A 17,083-nucleotide genomic window follows, 5' to 3' on the forward strand; every position below is an offset into this window, starting at 1 on the left:
TGCAGTCTCAGCCTGTGGCCAACATCGACCACCTGCTCTCCCAGCATCAGGTGCACTGCAGCCTTGCTGGGGAGAAGTGTCAGGTAACTCACCTGGAGAGCTCTTCTTCTCTCTTTCAGGAGGAGCACTCCTGCTAACATGATACTGCAGCATAATTGGTTAGATAACGTGACTCTGAAAGATTTACTTGAAGGTTGGCGGAGACGTTTTCTAATATTGGCCACAGGAGACTGCTGATTGTACACATACACATTAGTTACACTCTGTTAATTAATAGGCCACAGGGAGATGTGGTCATGGCTGGAACGCACGTTTGGCGGCAAGGAAAAATAGTTAGTGTGTTATTGTATTCATACTTCATAGTATTTCATGTGGCTTTTGCCTCTTCCCCTTAGTCCTTTATGTGTACGTGCAAAATCCTAGGCTTTTATCAATGCAATTCTTTCAGTGGAATTTGCCTCTCAATGAACACCAGGGATCAAGTGACCACAACCAAACAGCCCTTTTCAGGACCACCGCCACTCGCCCGTGTGCCTTCTACCCGGCTTGGATGGATGCCGCTGATCTCCATGTTCGGTGCTACTAGTACCTCTGCGAGCAGCACACCGCCTCCCTCATGAGATCCTGGCCTGGCACAGCTACTTTGTTCGTCTCCAGCTCCGGGATAATTTCAGGGAACTTCCTAACTATCCCTCTGGTGATGAAGAAGCCCCCGCCAGGCGGCTGATTGGCGCAGTGGGCAAGGCGCTCGCCTCTAACGCAGGATACGCTGGGTTCGAGCCCAGCTCTCGGCGTTGCTACCGGCTGGCCGGTCGTTCATACTAACACAATTGGCAAGTGTTAGAGGGTGGGAAAGCCGGTGGGTGGGGATTTGACGTTGTGGACAGCGACTCCTACAGGTCGGTTTGGTGACGCCGGTGCGACGGAAGCAGGAAGTAGCGGGTGCAGCGTGAGCCTCCCACGCGTTACTCCTCGCCACAGAGTTCGAGCTGCTGCGGTGAAAAGATGCGACAGGCTGCCTCCTCGTGTACCGGAGGGGACACGTGATGCAAGGCTTCTGTCCTCACTACAGCCGACCTGGGCTCCAGACTAGCTTTTTTCACCACCGTCCCGGAACCGTCCCGAAATACAATTGTTACCGTCCCAAAGTGAATGTAAACCGTCCCAAAAATCGAAATGTCGTATCTTTACTTTGGTTTTTCCGTCTATAGTTGTTATTGCCATAAAGACACCATTCAAATGATTAGGAAATAAATAATATTTTTTTTTTTAAATAATTATTTATTTGAACAATAGGCACATTATATCAACAGGTAACAACAAAACAACAACCAAAGCAATAACAATATTGAAAGACCTTTCTTATTTTATTTCGTGTCTGTGTGTGAGAGTGTGTGATGAATGAGAGCAAGCATCAAATCTCAGTCTCAGTTGCCTCAGTCTTTGTTTCTGTAGAGAAAATAAATGTATTTAGTCAAAAGGCAACTTATTTCACAATAATGTCTTGTAGATTATTATAGATATTTGTAACTATTATTTTAAGGACTGATAGGATAGTTTAAGAAGTAATAAAACATGTAGTGAAAAATACAGAAATCATCTGACATACGTATCTAAGGGAGTCAAATTGTCCAATTTCATGGATACTGTAAGGAATACAAGTGTGTTCAACTTCATTTAGCCATATTTATTCCAAACTGAACATCTTCGGTCGCAGCATAGTGATATTACAACAGACATTTGAGCCTCGTGTATTCCGTACTTGTGTGATGTCACACCAGGCAGGAAGTCAAGACACACAGTTGTAAACTAGAGCATAGATATGAGCTGCGTGATTTTTTTTCGTAGCGACATGTAAACCAACAGCCAATAAATGTGAAGTTAACTTTGAACCTCGGTTGTCAAGCCTCCTCAATATAACAGATACACCTAGCTAACATGGGGCAGGCTGCTTTGAGCACACGCACACACACACACACACATGCCTAACGTTAGCTAGCAAGCAGCTATATAGCTCAAACGCTAACTAGAAGCTAACTACTGTATACAGTTCCAATAGACTAACATACACCTGTGATTTAAATGTGTCCTTACCTTAGACTCGAGGGTTGTACTAGGGTTGGATGCAGTTCCCCGTTGGTCCATCTTCTGCTGTGTTTAACGTTATCTGTTTGCGAGTGCTCCCTTGACTGATGGCTAGTACCGCGGGAACTTTTATTAAACATTCTATATGTTCGTGGGTCTTGTGCAGTGCTCTCGTGGCACAGTCAACAAAGCGAGCACTCAGAAGACGCACACCATTTGCCAGTGCAGTGATATGCGCACTGACAGTCGGCGCAGTTGACATTTTCCAAATAAATCCTCTTCGTCCCCACTGCGTCCCGCAGAGGATTTGTGTTCGTCCCAAATAGATATTTGATAGTCCCCGGGACGAGGGGACGGTGTTAGTCTCGAGCCCTGGGAGGCATAGTCTAGCAACGTTCAAGACAGGGGAGGGAAGAATTGGATACACGAAATTGGGATGGGAGAAAAATAGAAAATGGAGAAAAAGTGGATAAAAAAAAAGAAGCCCCCGCCAGCAGAAGCAGGTCAGCGCTCTGAACTCAGCTGAGTCCGCCAGCGGGGAGGGATCTGATCCGTCTCTGGAGTCTGCCAGCGTTATCTCTTCGTCTTTCATCCCGCCGATGAGAAGCTCAAAGAGGATTTCCCCAGGCTCATTGAGGCGGCCTGTGACAGGTTCTGGCTCAACGACACCAACATAGTGGGGAATGATCCTTCTGAGATCAAAGCCCCCGTTAGCACTTGGAGGGTCGAGTTTGCCGACTTGAGAAGTCCATGGCTATGCTCTTCTGCCTGGATGCTATGTGGCATCCTGAGAAGAAGCCTAAACCTAAGCAGCGGCTCTACCAGCATATCACTGACCTGGCTGATAAATCCTTTGCCTGCTGAGGGAGAAATTAGTGAGAGGTGTAAAATAACTCGATAGTGAGTCAGTGATCCCCAGTGCATAAAAACACACCCACCAAAATGCACATCTGACTGGGGAATGGCAGGAAAAACCAGCTGACTAGGGGTGAGATGGAGGAGAATGGCCAGGAAAACCAGCTGACTAGGGATGAGACAGAGGGGAATGTCAGAAAAACCAGCTGACTAGGGATGAGATGGAGTGGAATGGCAGGAAAACCAGCTAACTAGGGATGAGACAGAGGAGAATGGCCAGGAAAACCAGCTGACTAGGGATGAGACAGAGGAGAATGGCCAGGAAAACCAGCTGACTAGGGATGAGACAGAGGAGAATGGCCAGGAAAACCAGCTGACTAGGGATGAGACAGAGGAGAATGGCCAGGAAAACCAGCTGACTAGGGATGAGACAGAGGAGAATGGCCAGGAAAACCAGCTGACTAGGGATGAGACAGAGGAGAATGGCAGGAAAACCAGCTGACTAGGAATGAGACGGAGGGGAATGGCAGGAAAACCAGCTGATTGGGAATGAGACAGGGGGGAATGGCAGGAAAAACTACACCCTTAAGACCCCTTCGCTCTACATCTTCTGGCCGCCTCAGACCCACTCCTATCCGAGCTCCGAGGGGGTCGTCAAAGAGAAGCCGGCTATTCTAGGTCATTGCTCCACAATGGTGGAATGAACTTCCCACCACAGTTAGGACAGCCGAAACCCGACCAAAACACACTTCTTCAATCAATATCTGATATGAGGGGGGGAAAGCAAAAAACAAACCTTCTTTTACTATCGAGCACTTTGCTACTAAATAATTTTCCTTCCCTATATTACTACATACTATGCTAATATGTCTTTACTACTATGCACTCAAGACTGTAGCACCCAAGTTCAAAACTGTTTGATGAACATTGTTACTTGGCTGAAAGAGTTGTACCATTCCTGCTGACCTGTTGTAGAGAACTTGTAAGTCGTTTTGGATAAAAGCGTCAGCTAAAGGACTAAATGCAAAATGTTGAGGCACTGAGATCCCACCCCCATTGCTACGTAAACCTGGATACAGATTTACAGGGCAGTAGGATCCCATCGCTGTAACCGAGTGGATGTGAACCTGGGACCATAGGATCCACAGGCGGCCACTCTAACCAGCCTCAGCTAAAGGGTTGGACCCTCTGCATCACTCTTCAAGCCTACGAACGTGCAACAAAGGTTTTCCACAGACTCTGAGAGGCACCAGCAGCTTTTTAAAATAATAAAATAATAAATAATAGTACAAATGATTTCCCAGCCTCTGATTGGCAGGTGGTTTCGCACATCATGTGTACTTTGTGACGAGGAATGTGATGGTGGTCTTAAGTCTTCCGATGGGACCCTGGGAGCACCACTTGGCAGGCCAAACGCATCATTGGAAAACTAAGACCACCATTGCGTTTCTTGTTAAAAAGTATACACTGTAATGGGAAATATTAAAGGACTAAACGATGAGCCGTTTACAAATCATTCTGAGTCATTATTAATAATAAGAAGAAAGTTTATTAACAATAAGAAGAGAGTTTATTTCACCGTGGCCACATATGAAAGGACAGTCTATAGTCAGAGACAATATGTTAACCCACTAGCGTCTGGCCATAGACTGACCCAGAGCGCTGTTCACACGTATGTTAAATACAAAGTTGTCAGACATAACATAATATATCAGATATGATGACGAAGGTAAACAAAAATGGTTCTCAGTCAGTGGGAACAACAACAAAGAAATTATGGCTGGTGAGATGTCAGTCCATTGGAGTCTTCTTAAAGAGACATACACACATTAACCAGTCAACCTGGTCACACTGAAAGTCAAGCTGTATAACATGATATCTCAACACAGATCTATAAGAACATGATAATATATTTCCACGACAACACAATGTACAATATCTTCCCATGTTTTCATTAGCCTATGAAACTCTGTAACTTGGATGTTACATTTGTGGGAGAATGTGCTTTTTTTTCTTATTGATTAAGTTAATCACATCCAATGTACATTTGTACCTGATTCATTGATTTGTTATTCATCGTCTACTGGAGAATTCTCATGATTAAAGATTAAACACAAAAACACGTCACGATACTGTCCGTCACTCATTTCATAGTTTATGACAGAAACCATGATGTCTGTGGCTCAAGTGAAACAGACACTCCCTGGTCATAAAAACCTAGGTGCGCTTCATAAAAAAGGGACTGAGGAGGTCCAAAGGACATTTCCTGACATCCATCGCTGCGATCCAAGAGTAGCAGCCGTGTGACGGAGACAGACAACAGAGGGAATCTCAACACTTTAAGACGACATGTCGAGGATTACACTCCTGCGGCTGGTTTTACTTGGAACTATGCTTTCTTTGTCTTTGGCTGAGAGTAAGTGAAGTTTGTTGACATAATGGCTTCTGATCATTTACTTTTGGGGGGGGGGGGGCCTTTGTGTAGGCCTTTTATTGTCCTCGTGATGTCCCTATTCTGGAACAGCGTCTTCTGTTTGACATTTTACACGCCCAATATGATGCATAAGAGTAACACTTTTGACTGGCAACAGGAATTGTTGTGACTGTGTTGTGTTTTAAGATAATTCAGAGTTCACAATATGAATAATATCGTAATAATATGACTTGACGAAAAACAAGACAGAAAGTAGAGCCCTTCTGTTACTGACGAGAAGCCATGGTGCATTTTCAGACCTCGTCTGTGGTGAGCAAATGAATGAAGGGATCGGAGACAACAAAACGTTGCAGTATTATTATGACCAGAATGAGGACGTCTGCCGTCCGTTCTACTACAAAGGGACGGGAGGGAATGAGAACCGCTTTGAATCGGACAGGAAGTGCATCGAGACCTGCTCCCCTAAGGCTGGTGAGCTCTATCCAACTGCAGGTAGGTCAACTGATGTCATATCCGCATGTCAGCCATTTTATTCTGGGCTGATTTTTCAAATGGCTACCGAATGAGGAAGTTGATTCTTCTGCTTTCAGGTTGTATTTGTACCAACCCACCATTGTTTCACCGCAATAAAGTATTTCAATTATACACTCTTCCAACACATAGGAACATAGGTCTTGGTTGTCCTCTGTGTTGATTGGAAATTAGATGTAGACAACCGTTGCTCTTGCTCAGAACATGGCTTCTATTTTGTACATTTAATATTTTCCCACAAAATATTAGTTTCAACGTTTTTTTTATGTGGAGTTTTTTTTGTATTTCTTACACTCTTGGCACTGGAGGCCCTCGATTTGAAAGTTGGAAGTGTTGAGACGTCATGGCAAGAAGGCTTAATTGATTGGCCACGCAATTTCACTCTTCATAGTTGATTGACTGGCTTCATATGATACTGCATGTTACATCAGTGATTTCAGTGACACACACACAGACAATATCTCAGAGACAAATCTCAAAGTATGAGAATGACATTTGGAATTTCACAAGCATTCATTATGACATAATTGTTGATTGCTTTCTGCTAAAGCTTTGCTTTATACATACATCTAGAAACATTTATAATGATATTCATTATTTACCATACCATAGTAGGCCCTATAGGTACAGTAATAACCAGACTGTTTACAGTCATAACATGCTCAAACTGTTATCAGAGCCTCCGATACTGATAGTTCATATCTACTATTAAAACACATAATTAATTATTTCCGGATGTTACCAATGTTGTCCCTGCTTTGGTTTTGGTGTGAGTCAGACCATCTGATTTTAAAAGTACAATAATTAGAATTGACACTGAAGTCTCTCCTCTCTCTCCCTCTCTTCCCCCCTCTCGCTCTCCCTCTATTCTCTCTCTCTGTCTCTGCCTCTTTTCTTTCTTTCTCGGTCTGTCTGTCTCTCCCTCTGTCTGTCTGTTTACCCCCCCCCCCCCCCCCCTCTCTCACACACACAGAGGAAGTGTGTAATCTTCCAGTAAACTATGGCAGCTGCTTTGCCTTGTTACTCAAGTACTACTATGACACAACGGAGGGAAACTGCCGGCTCTTCCACTACGGTGGCTGCCAAGGCAACGGCAACCGTTTCGACACCAGAGAGGACTGCCAGACGACCTGCATGGGTGTGTTCATCCAACCCTTTCACCTATCTTGGAATTCCATCTCGGAATTCTTGAACTACATGTATGAATAACTAGAAGACTGAACTTATTGCAGACCTAACAATCTCCCCGCTTTGCCATTACCTTCACATACAACATTTTACTGGGTAGATGTAAAAACAATTGTCGCATTGTCAGTCTCAACAGACCCAGGCTATAAATCCACATAGTGGCGCTAGAGGAAAGGTCACAGGGTCACCAACATCAACAGGTTTCTAGACGTCATGAATATTCATAGCAAATGTTGTGGCAGGCATTTTCTGTCCTCAAAAAGCATTACCTGGGAAAAATATTTTCAGGGCGGCTGAGTAGTGTAGAAGTCTAAGCACTCGCCTACTACCCACAGAGACCTGGTGTTCAAATCCCGGTGTCATCGGCACCTCTGGTTTGGTACAAACACAATTGGCAGTGTTTGCGGGTGGGAAGCCGGTGAGGGTATAAGTAATTTGCAATAGCGACTCCTACTGGCCCGCTGTGCGCCTATTCAGTAGGGAGGGGATCTGGGGGAGATGTCATGAACCTCTGTTCACGTTATGCTCTCCCAGTGAAACTCCTAGCTGTCCAGTGAAAATAAGTGGCTTGACAACTCCACATGTATCGGAGGAGGCAGGTGGTAGTCTACACCCTCCTCAGACCGACAGAGAAGGCAGGTGATAGTCTACACCCTCCCCAGACCGACAGAGGAGACATGTGGTAGTCTACACCCTCCCCAGACCAACAGAGAAGGCATGTGGTAGTCTACACCCTCCCCAGACCAACAGTAGGGCAGCGTAACAACCTGGGGGGAATTGACACAACGACTAATAAATTGGGGGATGGGAGAAAAGGTAAAAAGGCAAAAAATAAATAAAAAGGTTTTCAAACTCCTGCTCTAATCCCTTGTAGGGGAACAACATTGTCTTGACCTTGTGACCTTTCAGCGCCATATGGAAGGAGAGTAGAAAACAGCTCAGAACTCTGACTGAAAACTTGTTTGTTTGATACAACAGCCTTTGGTCAAACACCTTTGTGTGTTTTGTGCTTGTGAGACATTTTCTTTCTGTCCACTAGAGGTCCTCCTGTCACCACTTCAGTGTGTGTTTGTGTGTTTACAGCCAGATCAGGCAGGTTTGCAGGGGCAGAGATACCCAACCCAGACGAGGCCTCTACTAGTGCCGGTATGTGTGTAAAGTGTAATACATACAAATACGTAATGTCCAAGTAATGTATATATGGTTAATTATTCATTATACGGTATATGATTTATATATCGTGGTACAATGTATTTATATATGTTTAATGATTTATAAATCATGCAGTGTATTTGTAATCTTTACAGTCTAACCTTTTCAAGTGAATAAGATGATCTTTGTATCAGGGTTCTGCTCAATTCACTTTCAATTCAGTAAATTTAAAATGTAAATTGCAGCTACAATTCACATACTTAGTTAGTAGTGCATTCATTCTCCATACTTATTCAAATATATTTTTTTTAAGAAAATCTGATTTTAGGTCTAGACCTCTGTTACATACTGTATATTCTTGAAAACCTTTTGCAATTTTCTGAACTCATATCTAATTTAAAAAAAAATTACTTGCTCTCGCAGCTATAAAATGCGGAGTCGATTTCCAGGTTTGGCTGTGATATACTATAATACTGTCAGCCCTTTCACCAAGAGCTCATTCCATAGAGAGTAAGGTCACTTTCACACCTGAGCTCTTTGTCTCAGCTCCGACTGAGTATTGGGGCTTTAAATGTGATTGGGTTATCAGAACCTTTTCTTTGTTTTCAAGAGCCACTGCCGGATTTGATTGAATAAAAGTTAATTGAACCAGATTATTTTCCATTTACAGATCAAACTCTTCAAGAATATATGTGAATGTGCTATACATTCATATGGTAAAAAAAACCCAAAAAAGAATCACGGATTGGAGCTTTAATGTTTGACTTTAGATTTTTAGATTTTTAATTTAATTAATGTGTTTGTGTTGTTTCTCATGAGTGGCTGTGATGATTCTGGGTGTAGTAGTCTTCGTTAATGAATGCGTTTGTGCTGTTTCTCAGGAGTGGCTGTGATGATTCTGGGAGTTGTAGTCTTCGTTAATGAATGTGTTTGTGCTGTTTCTCAGGAGTGGTTGTGGGGATTCTGGGAGCTGTAGTCTTTGCTGGGGCAGTGATCATGGCCTTATTAATGTTTCTTAAGCAAAGGTAAGGAAACTACTCTAAAACGTAACTTTACCAAAACTCATTGAACAAGGTTAAATTACATCTTAACTACTGTCAAAGGTTTATCAAACTAACACTGTTCACCCACATCCAAACGTGTGTGTGTGTGTGTGCGTGTGTGTGTGTGTGTGTGTGTGTGTGTGTGTGTGTGTGTGTGTGTGTGTATGTGGCATCTATACTTTCCGTAGCCGCATTTCTGGCAAGACGCTCTCTGATTGGCCGACACCTGTTTCTACACTGGTTAAGCTTAGGCACTCTTTCGAAGTTGGTTAAGGTTAGAGTTTGTCTTAGAGCGTGACGGCAAGTTCTTTCGACGGTTAAGCTTAGGCACTCTTTCGAAGTTGGTTAAGGTTAGAGTTTGTCTTAGAGCATGGCGATAGAACGCCAGGTAGTTTGCAGGCTGTTCGACGCGGAAATGGGCAAAGACACAGCTCGTCACGCGATTGGGCAACAGTGGCCAATCGGAGAGCGTCTGCCAGAAATGCGGCTACGGAAAGTATAGACGCGTGTGTGTGACACTTTGGAATGGCTGAAGGGAGTCTTAAAGGAACACACCAACATTATGGGAAATTTGCGTACCGTCTTCTCCATACGATAAGTCAGACAAAAAAAATATTTTAATCTAATATTTTTAATTAATTTCCTCTCTGCGTTCAGTAGAAAGCTATCCGGCTACAAGCTAGCCTAGCTTAGCACAAATTAATAGAAGTGGATACGGACCACTAGCCTAGCTGAAAACTGGGAGAGGTGTTTTTGGCCAACAGCTAGGCTTATGAGTTTTAGCTATGCTAGCTGGTCCATATATAACTTGGAGTGTGAATGTGATATACAGATGCTCATATCAACACTGGTTGCACGCACGCTAATGACGCCACGTGCACGCACGCTCCCAGGCATAAATGTTCCCTCGCATAAGGACAGACTAAAAAACAGTGCCTAATTGCCTCTACGAATGGAATGTAACACCTGACGACCGGCACTATTGATATGCAAAGTAGCCAGATGGGTACTGCGAGTTGGCGCATCAGTCGAGTGCAGCGCATTCCTGTGTGCACGCGCGTGCACATCCGTGCGTGTGCGTGCACGCGCTTCTGCTCACAAAACTTTGGTTGCACGGAGTGCAACCTCGTCCCATGAGCAACGCATCACTAGAAAGTACTCAACCTTTTCTATGAGTGAACACTAATTTACCCTCCGTTTAATACCGTTTGAAGACATTGTTCCTCTGAGAATTGAAAATGGACTTATGGCTCTGCGTCTGAGGTACTCAATTGACTGAGCCTGAGACATAAAAACATGTCTTTTCAACTTGTATTTTCAAGCTTTTTGCATTGGCATTTTGTTGTTGTTGAATCAACCAAATAGCAGATAGTGAATATTAAATATCCAGTTTACTCTGGATTCTGATTCACTCTGATCCTATTCTTACTTAGTTGATTGAACTAAAGAAAAGCTAATGCAAAAGGTTATGAAAATACTAGGGCTGTCAAAGTTAATGCTTTAACTTTGGAGATTCATTTAAATTATTTAACGTTCTGAACTTTCAGCAGTATCTTTGCTTGTTCTTTTTTTGCATTGACTCATGCACCTTTTTGAAAATCATCTGACATGAAGATGGAACACATTTTTGTTGTTAATATGATTTATATTACAGGTAGTTCATACAAGACATTATCGTTCTCTAAACCAATCTGCACTTTAACATAGGCCTGGGTTGTTTTTATTTCTGTTAGCGCCACGGATATAAGAAAGAGGTCTAGCTGAGTCAATGTTGATGGTTTTGTTGAACATTTGTATTTCACAGGAGAGAAACTGTATTCAAAGAAAGCTATTAAAATAGTCTTTGAATCTAAATCTGCTTTCTTTGTGCTGATTTTAAATTAATTCCATGATTTTACTTAAGTAAATATCTGTTACAAGCTTCGGTCTTAAGTAGAAAAATGCGATTTTTTTATCTAGATTAATTACAGAAAATTGTGAGATTAATTAGTTTTATTTTTTTTTTAAATCTATTGACAGCATTAGAAAATACAAGTTGAGGCAACTTGTGATTTTATACAGTGTAGGTTGAAAATAACTGCATTCATCCTCTTTTTTTATTGTAATACGATTTTAATTAAACAGACTACAAAATCAAGTTCAACTTTGAACTATGAACCAGAACCCCCCACTCCCACCAACATGTTTTTTTTGTTGTTATTAAAAATATTACATCTCATGAGGCCCACTATCTTTTCAGAAAGGATAACAAAGCCAGCAGGAAAGGGAGGCCCCAGGAGGAGACGCCAGCCATGGAGATGCACTAGTGGGAACAGTGTTGTGGAGACGGCCATTTTAAGCCACCTCAGACGGGTCTTTTTGAGTTGTTTTTGATTTCCCTACTTTTGTACTGTTTTCTTTTTTGTTTTTTTTACTTTTGTAAGTGTTTGAAATGTGTTTTCTGTAGGCGCTACACGGTGTACAGAACATTCTTCCATCAGAGGAAACATAGTTCATAATTTGTTAAAGGAACACGGCAACATTATGAGAAACACGCTTACCGTCTTCTCCAGAGTCAGACAAGATAGATAGATACTCAGTAATTGGTATCCATCTTCTTGTCTGACTCTGGAGAAGACGATAAAGATAACGTTTTTGTGCAGCCAATTTGAACAACAGGCATCATTTGTTGCATTCTGTCAGTGCAGTGCAATAGATTTTCAAGTGGTTTGTAGAGTGGTTTAGACAGTGACACTGTGCCCAGGAAATATGTAATACTTTGATCTGATCATGCTGATCATATGAATAAGGTTCCCTCAAGCATTAGAATACAGAGAGTATTTAGTGCTCTTTTTCAACCCCCCCCCCCCCCCCCCATCAACTCAACTATGCACAACCATATGTGTGTATCAACTCTCTTTTAGACATTCATATTTTGCTCAGTGATTCATAACTTGCCCTTATTTCAACACAATAAATGATTTTTTTGGAGATGTGTTGTCATTCTCTAGTTGATTGACTGAGCTTTAGATACAAGAATGTCACTAGAAAACGCCAAAACCAATAGATTTCTTTCTGTAGACTGTAGTAGAGGGTCAAGCATGTTCACAGCAAATTGTATGTCAATCCAACTTTTCAGTTTGGCCTGATGGTGGTGCTAGAGAAAAGTGAAAACCAATAGGTTTCTCCCTCTAGGAGAAGAAGGAATAACCTTCAGCTTCAGAGTCAGTTGCTATGAGTTGGAGGGCATTCCAGGAAGTTGTTGGAAGCATCAAAGGAAAAAGCAGTTTTTCCTAGTTCAGAGCAAACTTGAGGAATGCTATGAACCAACTAGTCATTTGAATGTGTAAGATAGGTTCCAATATTCCATTCCAACAGTGTTGTGATGTAAGGGGGAAGTTTACCAATAAAGGCTTTAAAAATAAACAAATACCAATGATAGTTATGCCTTTCAACCAGAGAAGGCCATCCAAACTTTTCATAAAGGACACAATGGTGGGTATCGTTACGTATCTGTCACCAGTAATAAATCGGAGGGCAGAATGATAGACAGAGTCCAGCGGTTTAAGAGTTGAAGCCCCAACATGCCTATTAATCAACACTATAGTCCAAAATTGATAAGAAAACGGCTTCAACAATCCTCTTTCTAATCATGGGAAAGCTGGATTTATTTCTGTACAGGAAGCCAATTTTCTGTTGCAGCCTGGAAGCAAGAATATCCAGATGGAACTTAAACGAAAATGTCTCATCGAGCCACAAGCCAAGATATTTGTACTCCGTGACTCTCTCAATGTTATAAGTCCTTATGGTAGATACATGTACTTCATCATAATCAACATTTCTGGCTCTAGAGAACCACATACATTTTGTTTTACATTTAGCATTGATAAAAAAAAAACATCCTGAAGAATATTAAAAGAAAGCTGCAAGTTCTTAATGGCCAACTGAACAGTGTGAGGGATACAGTACAAAATAGTATTGTCCGCATACAAATTGACATGACAGTCATTCAAAGAAGAAACTATCATTAATATAAATAGTAAAAAGGACAGGACCCAGCACTGAACCTTGCGGCACACCTTTAGTTGTGGACAAGAACTCAGATTGAGCAAGGCCAGATTTAACACACTGACGTTGACTCTAGAAGATGGATACAGTAACCCTGAAATTAATCACATGCACCATATGGCACCATCCATGCCAATACTAGATTACCTTTTTGAAAGCAGGTGATGATCAACTGTATCAAAGGCTTTGGACAGATCTATAAAGAGAGCAGCACAGTGTTTCCTCTTATCTAAAGCCAAAATTATATCATTAGTAATCAATGTGGTGGCTGAAATTGTGCTGTGATTGGCTCTGTATCCAGATTGGATTTAGTCTTGAGTTATTTGAGCGAAAAAACTTGTTTACCAAGGTCTCAAGACCTTTTGCCAAGCAAAGTAGCCTTGAAATAGGATGATAGTTGTCCAAATGATCCCTATCACCTCCTTTGTGCATGGGAATCACCCTGGCAGATTTCCAAACTAGGAGGATTGATCGATTGATTGATTGATTGATTGATTGATTGAATAGTTTATTGATTTAGAATGGAAAATCACACATATACATTTGATCACAATATGAAACGGGTAGGGCGGTTAGGTGGCCGAGCGGAGATTGCGTTCGTCACCAGCCCCGGAGCTGAGCTGGATTTGCCTGTTCGAATCCAGCTCACAGCTCCGGGGTTGTCACCAGCTTGGCTGGCCGTCTGCACTGATACAATTGGCTGTATCAGAGGGTGGGAGAAGCTGGCGGGGTGGGTCCGGGTCGTTGTAAACAGCGACTCCTACAGTTCGGTCGGGGCGCCTGCTAAGCGCGGATTGGACGTGAGGGGGATAGTGTGGTCCTCCCACACGCTACGCCCTCTCAATGAGAATCCGCGCTGCCAGGTGAAAAGAAGCGGTGATTGGCTGGACGTGTGTCGGAGGAAGCACGTGGTAGCCTCCACTCTCCCAGATGATCTGACTGTGGGGGGTAAGTGCGCAGCGACCAGGAAGGGACTGGGAATTGGCATACGACTAACATTGGGATGGGAGAAAATCGGAGGAAAATGGAGGGGGAAAAAGACCAATAAAAAAAAAAAAAACAATATGAAACGGGTATACATTTCTCCATTTACCAATAGGGTTCAATAAACACAATAAAGCCATAAGCTTGTTTCCATTGTGGTCCTTCATCATTGGTGTCAGTGGCCACTGCCACCAAGCCTCTTCAACTCATTCAAAACGCAGCGGCCCGCCTGATCTCAAACCTACCGAAGTCGGCCCATGTCACCCCACTTCTTAGGGACCTGCACTGGCTCCCCATTGCTGCACGTATCCGCTTCAAGGCCCTCGACCTAGCATACCGTGCGGCAAAGGGAACCGCTCCCGCCTACCTCCGGTCAATGGTCTCTAACTACACACCCTCAAGACCCCTACGCTCTGCATCTTCTGGCCGCCTCAGACCTACTCCTATCCAAACTCCCGGAGGGTCATCAAAGAGAAACCGCCTATTCTCAGTCCTTGCCCCACAATGGTGGAATGAACTACCCATCCCAGTTAGGACAGCCGAATCCCGTCCAATCTTTCGCCGTCGACTAAAGACTCACTTCTTCAACCATTATCTGAAATGATAAAAAAAAAAAAAAATCTAACCCTGACTAACCTTACTGTCATGCACTTGTCCTAATAAACTAACCTACACTGTAACACGCAACACTTTGATACACATTGTTACTCAGCTGATAGAGTTGTACCCTTCTTGCTGTCTTGTTGTACAGAACTTGTAAGTCGCTTTGGATAAAAGCGTCAGCTAAATGACTAAATGTAAATGTAAAATGTAATGTACTGGTGTGTGGACGTGGGTGTTTGTAGTGTCTGTATGTCAGGATGTGTGGTATAAAAACAAAAAAATACATACAATAATATTCCATTTTATAGACAATAAAAGAATAAAAAAGGAATAACACATATTAAAAACCCTTTGTTCACTACTCCCAGCTTCTGCTACGTATGATCCACCTCTTTATAGCTAATTTAAAAGTGGAGAAGGGGCTTATGGGCTTCAACTCCATTGGTAGGCTATTCCATTGTACTGCTGCTGAATATAGGAATGAGTTTTGGCCTATTTTTCTATTGCATCTCACTGGGATGATGTCTGTAGGGCTCCCCCTGGTGGCGTGTCCATATACATCCCTTACCATGTTAAAATATCCTCTTTATTGACGGACAGTATTCCAGAGTATCCTGTGTGTCATGTTGAGTTTTATTTGAGAGACCCTCTCCTCAACCCTGAGCCATTTGAGGCTGTTAAAATGTGTCTGTGTAAGGTGAGTCCTGGGATGGAGTTTTAAAATCATTCTAACTCATTTGTTCTGAGCTGTCTGTAGCCTATACCTTTCAGTGCTACTGTAATGCCAGTGTACCAGGAGGTGCATGCATAGTCATAATGACATTGGATCAGTGCCCCTGACCTGTTAATATATGTGGACACTCTACAGAGAAATTGTATTCTCTGGTTGATCTTTGTGACCACTTTTTGTGCCATGCTCACCCCTGATAAGGTGTTGTCCAAAATACACCCTAAGTATGAGGAAAACACCCCATGGCAATGGAGAGATTAAAAATATATGTTAACTGTTGAGTAATAACTGGGGCAGCCAGTTTTATAAAAAAAAAAAGTTATTGTCTAAATTGTCCTCTCCAATACAACACACTTAGAATCAATACATTGCAAGGCACCAGTACACCAATAAGTGAAAAGGGCTGAAAGGAGAAATGACAGACAGACAGGTCATGAACAATCAGTAACAGCATCAACAAGAGGGGGCCCTGTATAGTTTCTATCAAATAAATGAAGTGCCTGTTAAAGGCAAGACTCCTTTTGTTCTGATCAGAGATCACACACACACATGTGTAGGTCTGGAATTAGTGGTTTTGTTTTTGTTTACTACTGTACTTTCCAGAATTTTGCTGGGTTTTAATAAGAGCTAGTAATTAAGTCTAGTTATACAACGGCATGCACATTTCTCAATTCTGATTGACTGAAACAGTCCATTTACACGTATGTATCCTTCACAATCCACGCTCCTGGTCCCAGGACCCGCCCACAACCGAATCACATCACTCCGCCGGATCACTCCGTCGGAAAAAACAAGATGGCGGACAATAATCTTTAACAAATGGATATGTTGATAGCGTCATAACGACTAAATATAAAGCGATTCTGTCACGGCGAATGTCTTAGTCCTTTAAACAATGTTGGATGATGTAATTGATGGGTCATGAGTCATTGTAGAACAAAATAAAAATCGCGCGAATTGGTATCTATCAATCTTCTTGACTCTGGAGAAGATGGTAAGCGCATTTCCCACAATGTGGGCTGTTCCATTAATCAAAACACAAGCCCCCACTGCAGTAAACTAATTGGGCCTTTTCTAACTTGACAACAAAACATAAACATTTTAAATTGGCCCAAGTTTACTTCCTCTTTGCTAGTAGCCTATTGTACAATAGCTGAAAGGAAGTACACAGGGCCTGAGCTGTTCCCCTGACAACGGAATACTTCAGGAAAATTCTCATAAAAGGATTTGTTATTCTCAAATCAATTGACTCGTGACACAAGTATTCTATTGATTGTGTAGATACAGTGGTTCTCAACCTTTTTTGGGTCAACGCCCCCGTCTGACGTCCAGGTCCCATAACGTCCCCCCTCAACCCCCGGCCCTACACCTAATGGGAATTACATTTTTGGCTCTCAATGTTGATGCTTATGATTATTTTCTGTTTATCAT

At 42.5% G+C, this 17,083-nt stretch overlaps 1 protein-coding gene across 1 annotated transcript; it reads left to right on the plus strand.

Annotated features, from left to right (window-relative positions):
- Positions 1-11,795, plus strand: tfpil (tissue factor pathway inhibitor-like). Its single transcript, XM_084324504.1, has 6 exons — positions 1-83; positions 5,672-5,866; positions 6,879-7,043; positions 8,177-8,239; positions 9,192-9,270; positions 11,528-11,795. The coding sequence occupies exons 2-6, from the start codon at positions 5,692-5,694 to the stop codon at positions 11,592-11,594; spliced, it is 549 nt and encodes a 182-aa protein (XP_084180630.1). The 5' UTR covers positions 1-83; positions 5,672-5,691; the 3' UTR covers positions 11,595-11,795.
- Positions 11,796-17,083: the final 5,288 nt, after the last annotated feature.

Source organism: Notolepis coatsorum (assembly GCF_963971535.1).
Source record: "Notolepis coatsorum genome assembly, chromosome: 11".
Taxonomy (NCBI): Eukaryota; Metazoa; Chordata; class Actinopteri; order Aulopiformes; family Paralepididae; genus Notolepis; species Notolepis coatsorum.